The sequence below is a fragment of the Bremia lactucae genome, linkage group LG1 (assembly GCF_004359215.1).
Source record: "Bremia lactucae strain SF5 linkage group LG1, whole genome shotgun sequence".
Lineage (NCBI taxonomy): Eukaryota > Oomycota > Peronosporomycetes > Peronosporales > Peronosporaceae > Bremia > Bremia lactucae.
This window is the reverse complement of record NC_090610.1, coordinates 2,896,913-2,904,344: the sequence shown is the minus strand read 5'-3', so window position 1 is coordinate 2,904,344 and position 7,432 is coordinate 2,896,913. Positions and strand designations below refer to the sequence as shown.

Below are 7,432 nucleotides of genomic sequence, written 5' to 3'. Positions count from 1 at the left end.
CCCCGTCGCATGCGAGTAGAGTTAGTTCATCAAAGAAGCTTTCTGTTTTCGTTATTAGATCTACTAAGGGAATTTATCTTTTTTAATTACACCTGTCGAACGATTCTGATTTGCTATTGTGAAGCAATCAGAGAATCAAAAGAAACATTATGGATAAATCAGGACACCGCAAGCGCGCGTTAGACGTCGACGAAGGCAAAGACTCAGCACGTGAATCAAAAGAAAGCGAAAGGAAAACCTCGTATCATTTGGATGTGGATATTGCAGGCATTGGACCGGATTGTGGGCGTGCCATAGGCGCCGTCAAAAGCCGCCGCATAAGCCTGGACTCAAGCGAGTCAACATTTAAGGTTTCTTTAAAATCCGCCGCACCACCTGCGCTGCATCTTATGGCCAATTCGGATTGCCACATGCCGCGCGTGAGTGAACCGCTTGAAACGATCGAAATAGGCGGACATTGCCGGCCCTATTTGAATTTTAAAACCACACATAATGAAGACAACAAACTTGACTCAGCGCCACTGGGGACATCAAGGCTTGTCGCGGAGAATATTAATCGCTCACCCGCTCATATACGAAGGTCAGATAGAGCGGTATCATTTCAGAAAGCAAGACTGGGAGTTTCCCGCGTGGACAGCCTGGATTCGAATAACCCGGTTGTAAACGTGATGGTACACGAGGCGTTTCTAATTATCATACGATTGCAGAAAACTCTAACAATTGTATTTAGTCTCCACAATTGCGGGAGGTAGGAGGCCAGATTAGCAACAGCAGTTTTGAATATGGAGCTACCAACACTCCATATCAAATCCCGATTGTCGCGGTCGCAACTGTAAGTTTCATCTTATCAGAGCATTGCCAGTTAATTTAATTACGTTGTGCTTTGCTGTTAGACACCTTTAATTAAGCCAGCAAATGATTATCTTTCATTTTTCACACAGCAAAAATTTGAGCAAGCGAATGCTCAACCAGTACAGATGATCCGAACGCCTTTGTTTAATTTAGACGGAATACAAAGTAGTAAGTTTCAAGTTCCATTGCCAACTTCTGAAGATAATGACGTATCTAGCGATGAAGAACTGACTGGCATCCCAGGTCCAGACATACCTGACCCGGAAATTTCTTTTTCGCAAGAAAAGCTCGGTGAACTTTCGGTCACTGAAAATAGATTAGACGAGACAGTGGGGCTTATTCTCTGCGAAAGTCTTGCAAGAAAACTTACGAAAAGCGAACGAGAACGGATGGAGTTGCTGAATTTGTATTCGATTGCTCTTACTCCGCAGTCAAGTCCAATTATGCTTGGACGAGACCAATTCCAGGATGTGTTTGGCGGTAACTTTCGGGGCGGGATGCTATATCACTTAAGTCGTCGGCACTGTTTAATTCACGTAGAGAAGGTGGCATTGCGTGATAATTCCGGGTCCACGGGTCTTAGAGTGCGAATTGAAGACACGAGCACCAACGGTATTAAAATTAATGGTATTCAACTCAAAAACGGCCAATCTCACGAATTAGAGCTGTACGATATAATCACGCTGTTGCGGATCCGACGAGATGAGGTGAGCAAATGTATCGAGCTATTAATAACTTTCGAATATAGATTGCTTATACCGATTAGGTAATAGGACGATATTTCATTGGAGTATCAATTGGTCCGACCGGATCCGTCACCAAAAATCCTCAGAGACAAGAGAAAAAAAAGCAGATACGATGGGCGGTTTGTCATACCTAGCGGCAAATTTTCTTGCGAGCCAGAAGACACGAGAAGCTGCCAAGCTTTGTCTTTAGCTCAAAATATAGGCATTGTTTCCCCTACCAGCCTGCCAGTGCGAGCTGCTTTACACGATGTGTGTCATCGAATACAAATGGGACCGAAAGCTCATTTTTTGATGGATACAAAAGCCGAAATGAGAAATTCAGGACAAGCTCAGCAACCTTTGATCTTGAACCGGAAAATTAAATGTGTATGTCGAATCTTTGATGTTCTCGATATAAACTTGCTTGATAAAAGTGCTCTTTTTGTACGCAGACCATTTTATTTTCAGATAAATTTATGCAGAATTCTTCACAGTCAAGTCAGCCATTCGAGGTGATTTTGGCCGATAATTTTAACGACGTTAAAAAGTTTAAGAGTAATTACCAAGCGACTACTACGCAGGAAGCCAATTTTGACTATCGCGAAGAATTATCGGAAATTTTATCGATCTTTGCCTCTGTCCGAACCTTTGATGTGGGGATTAAATTATTCATACATATCGCACAGGATAGTAATGTTTTTGTCCTGTCAGGCATCAACGTATCATAGCGCGACCAAGCAAACTATCAAAGATGCTATAAGCGATGATAGTGATGTCATCTTATACACTGGTGAAGGAGACGTTAATCATTTGCTAGTTGAAGCTCCAAACGATTTGTTCGTCCGTTATGAAAAGGCAGATATTCTCCAGCTTTTTTCCGAAGGTAAGGGTTAGTGTATGAATGATAAACCTGCAAGTAATTGGATTTAGTTTTTCTTACGCTGCGAAATAGCAAATTGCAATAGACACAAGCTTATTATTGTCATTGCGCCGAATCCTGAACCAGGTACCAAAAAGCGATATTCCTTTATGTATTATACACGCACTCAATTTTTTTCTTGCAGCTTATCTTTTTGCAGAGTGTGGAGCCCGTCATGTATGTTATCTCATCTCTTCTAGCAAACATTCAGTGCGCGTTACTGCCTTTATCCGGTCCGTAATGTCGATCTAGAATCGTCTTACGAATACATTTATTTTATACTAGCTTTGTTGTGACGTAGAGCACTACTTGCTGGCCTGCTCAAAGGTTTTGCAGTTAAGAAAAGTTATGCTATGGCAGAATATGTAGCTTTAAACGATTTGCTGCCCATTGCGCGGCAACCGGGTCAAATTTGTAAACTGCTTCCGACTTCAAAGCGGCACAACATTTCCATTGGCGATCAATTGTTAGAATCCATGGCGACCGATACGGATATAATTGCTTTGATTGACGCGGCACTTATTCCCGTATTGACATCACAATTTCTTGGACGGGACATCCAAGTGAAACAGGTTTTATTTATGTTTCGGAAAGTTTATTATGCATGCTTAATCATGGTTGATGGTTAATTAGGTAAAGGCTGCGTTGGCACGAAAAGATCGAATTTGCAACATCTATGGCTGTCGAGGTATCGGAAAAACGTCAATAGCCATTCATGTCGCAAAATCTTTATACCGCGTTAAAAATTATCGAAACGGAGTTCACTATTTCGCTATAGGCTTAATGGTAGAACACATCCAAAGCTGCATCAGGCCTGTTCTAACGAGCTTGCATAACGACAAATGCCTTCAATCTAATATGCACTACGATGACCCCTTGCCAAAAATTATCGGAGAACTTGAAGTTCTCTTGCGCTCGCTACCCGAGTAGGTCTAACTTTCTCAATTCTGCCGAAAGTGGACTTATGACACTGATTTGCTACAGGACTGATCCCGCAAATTTTCCGACTTCCCTTTTGGTTTTAGACGGCTGCGATATGGTACTTCCTGCACTGGAGGTGTCTGTGCTATATATAATTCGATCATTTCCTAGTGTTCAGGTATTCAAAAATGTTGTCTGATGCGTTTCTGTAATTAAATTACTTATTGTTTTGCGTAGATTCTACTAACGTCAACAAACAGGATGCGGCTTGACTCAACTGAAGATGAAGTTTTTTTAGAGGAAGCTGTTCATGTCGAGGGATTAGAGAAATTGGACAGCACGAAGTTGTTTCTTAAGTTATTGCGACAAAATCTTACGTCCAGCCAATATCGGCAGCGTAAGTCTAACCAATCAAGAAATAGTCACTCTGGGTCTAAGAATGCATTTGCTATTTGTTGAAGATTTTCCTGACAGCAGTATTGAAGCTATCTCCAACGACAAGCGCATATTAGGAGCGGAAGGGAATCCTTTACAGATTTCCCGACTTGTTCATGAGCTATTAGACGACAATAGCTGAAAGGAAAAGTTCTGTGCGCTGCAACTTTATTACCGGGAAAGCATATATCGCTTCAAGATTGCAACTTTTTTCTATGGAATAATATGGATTACATCATGACAATTAAGAATTTGAAGCATGAATGGAGTTGTGTCGATTTGTGGATTGTTTCCGTATAACCAGTCAGCTAGTCTAAATCATGCCATTTAAGATGCCGAAGCATTGCACTTACGTTTACAAGAATTTTGTTGGTGAGGTTCTTCGTAATCGACTTTTTTGCCCATGCTGCATCAAATACTACGACATTGTCGGTCTTGAGTCTCGAGGGTGTTCAAGGAGCCAGCCTTTTATTCTTTTGTTGTGTCATGTGGATGCCATACAGAGTAGAATTTGAAGCGTTTGATGACCTGGATAAAAAGGAAACCGTTCCTTATCATATGCATGTTCATGCAAAAATGTTTCTTCCATATTTGAAAAGTGATTAAGGCCTCCGAGGAACTTATATTGCACAATCCATTTAGTTAGGTGGTACAACTCACAGTCTGGATCCAATGTCAAATGGGGCTGATGGATAAACGAGTTTCACAGTAATTCATCTAACGCTACTCGACCCGCCACTCGCAAGTCAAGAATCGGGTAGCCGTTGAAAATTTCGCTATTAAAAAATGTACTTCGCGTGGAAAGCAGATGGCATATTGAATTGCGTCAATCGCTCTTAAAGTCGAAATGCGTCGTATTGAAAATTCGGATGTCATCGGGTTTTGAAGTGTGGATACGCTGAAGACAAAGTATTCGGCCGTTGATTCTTTCCTGCTATGAGCAATTGACTGCGATAAAGCGTTATGATGTCTGGTTATTGTAATAAAATCGCGAGCGAAGAAAGGCTCTCATTGTCGTTGCCAGCAGGAAACAACGGTGCTCTGTTTGACCATGCGGTTGCTATTCCTGTCGATCTTCCTCTCTTTTAGAGGACGGTTGTGATTTTAAACGTCAAGTTGAATTTTTTTTTAAGTGTTGTTGCATGTCTCGAAATGCTATCGCATTCAAATCAAGGTAAAATTCGGCTATTGAAGACGAGCCGTCACGAAACTTTTGGCATAAGAGGCATAAGTACTATTAATTGCTGTGAGATGATATTCTTCAAGATGAAAAACGATAGGAGAATCATACAATTTAAGGTAATGATTACACTAATCACATAAAGAGCCTGCCACAGCGATATCGGATGAGTCATATGGTTCAACGACATTAGTATAAATGCATTCATTAATTTATTATAATTAAGCTGCCACTTCTTTTGACATTTTCTTCCCTCACCATATTTTTCTTCTTATCAAGGCTACGAGAATTGAGACATAATAATTAGCAAAGTCTAAACCCAACGGCTCGTCAGTTCTCCTAGATCTATGCTCAAAGAAAAACCTACCCATTTTTTAAGCAAATAGAAATAGATGAATAATGATAAAGCACTAGATTTTGGGCATTTATGGAATCTCTATCTGTCTTCAGATTAGCCCACAGTTTAAGCACCTAATTTTTCTTTGTGCGCATGCGCAGCGCTTTTTTGCGCTTACGGTGTTTATGCTTATTCATTTTCTTCCGTCGCTTCTTGACCACACTATCTGCGAGGTAGCCGTCCATTTGGCGCAGTAAAGTGTCCACATTAAAGTTGATTATGTCTCGTAGCGGTAAATTATCGTGCAGCGAGCTGAGCATACCAGACGTATCCCATAGGTTTTCAGAGCAAATCAGAGAGCCTTCTTCTTCGACTTCAAGCTCGCTTCGCAAGGGAAAAGACCCCACTTTCCACAAGAGTGACGGGTCTGCCCGCGGATACTTTAGCGAAAGGTCCTCGGGCATGGGATTCGATGAATTTTGAAACATCGAGTCAGGCGCATGAGTGGACGTAAAGGATCGGTATGAAGTTAGCTGCGGTAACTTTAGAGAGCGCTGAGATGCTCTGAAAGCACAGCGAGCCGCGGCACGCAGCCCAGACATGTTAGTGCTTGAAAATTCAGATGGGAGGCTATTAGCAGAGTTGGTTTGAAATATTATAAGCCAATAGTAGCTTCATGAAGCTCGAATAATCGGCTGTACTTACTTGACGTAATGGTTTAAATTCCTAAATAATCAAATTTTGAGAAATGCACGGCGAGTTTATTTAGAAACAATTAAGCACTAGAATGGAGCCGCCGAAATGACAGTAATTGCATTCCACAGCATCAATTTCAGGCTTAAAACACATTGAACTTACCAACAAACCGCTTATTTATTTTTCGGTAAATGTAGGGGACTGTAATGTGTAGGTACTGCTTTCTCAGAAAATCACTTCTATGCTTCGAATATTTTTAAAACCAGACTATTCTAGAGCTCTTCTTCAACTTGTTCTTCTGTACCCCTGATGTACAGAGGAACAAGTTGAAGAAGAGCTCTAGAATAGTCTAGTTTGTTCCAAAGTCGGTGCGGTTCCAACAAGCTCTGCTTCGACTCCATTTAAATCGACAATCAATGACGTTATAGTGTATAAATCTCACCGCGGCCGGCGTGGGGTTGTACCAATTGCGAAGCGGTGAAACCTTTCTTTGACTTATGGCCTGTAGCTTGGCCTCTTAGTACCAGCAGTGCGCGCGAATACTGTAACGGGGTGTATCGTTACATGAAACTAACACTTAAAGGTTGTTAGTCAATATGTTATCTAAAAGGTAGATAATATTTGGAGGATATTACTTTATATAGTAATATTCAGAATTCTTATCCATAAATAGGTATAGACCATTATATCTATTTATTCCGCAGACTAACCAGCTGTAGGAGTAATCAAAGAGAGAGTTACAGATAAGATAGAGATAAGAATTCAATTACATGTTTAGTATTAAGTTATAATTAAGTTAGCATTTACAAAGATTGAAAAAGAGACACTTAACTATATTAATACAGTTTTCATTTTACCCTCTTAAGTTAACTTGTCTTAAGAGAAGTCTTCCTCTATACGTACAGTGTACGTTACCTAACAAAAGGCACCACTCACAACTGAAGCAGTGTGAAGTGGACTTGTACTGAAACAGTACAAGTCGCAGTGCCCCGTTACACCTGGTAGCACTTTGTAGTCCGTCCAAGGACCACATTTCCCACATTTAACATGGACATGTTAGATGGTAGTGGGAATACGCATCACGTTTCCCCTGAAAGCTACTCCTTTCTAAGTGATATAGAAAGGAGTGCGGTTGAACGAATGAGTTCATCCGTAGGAAACGATGCAATCCTGGCATTACTGTCCAACTTAGACAGAGATGCCCTCCATTCAACCGTCGCCAAGTTCATACAACATGAACTTGACGAGATGAAGGAAAAAGTAGCCTTGCTGAATCAGCAAGGCTCTCAACAGGCGGAACTGTTGAGATTACAACAGGTACAGACCCCTGTACCTGGGATGACGCAAACGCGTCGTCCCGAAACTCT

General features: G+C 41.2%; 1 protein-coding gene across 1 annotated transcript; it reads right to left on the bottom strand.

Moving 5' to 3' along the window:
• Window positions 1-5,503: 5,503 nt before the first annotated feature.
• Window positions 5,504-5,971, bottom strand: CCR75_007039 (uncharacterized protein; the record flags this gene model as incomplete). Its single annotated transcript, XM_067965103.1, has 1 exon — window positions 5,504-5,971. The coding sequence occupies one exon, from the start codon at window positions 5,969-5,971 to the stop codon at window positions 5,504-5,506; it is 468 nt and encodes a 155-aa protein (XP_067823163.1).
• Between the last annotated feature and the right edge of the window lie 1,461 nt (window positions 5,972-7,432).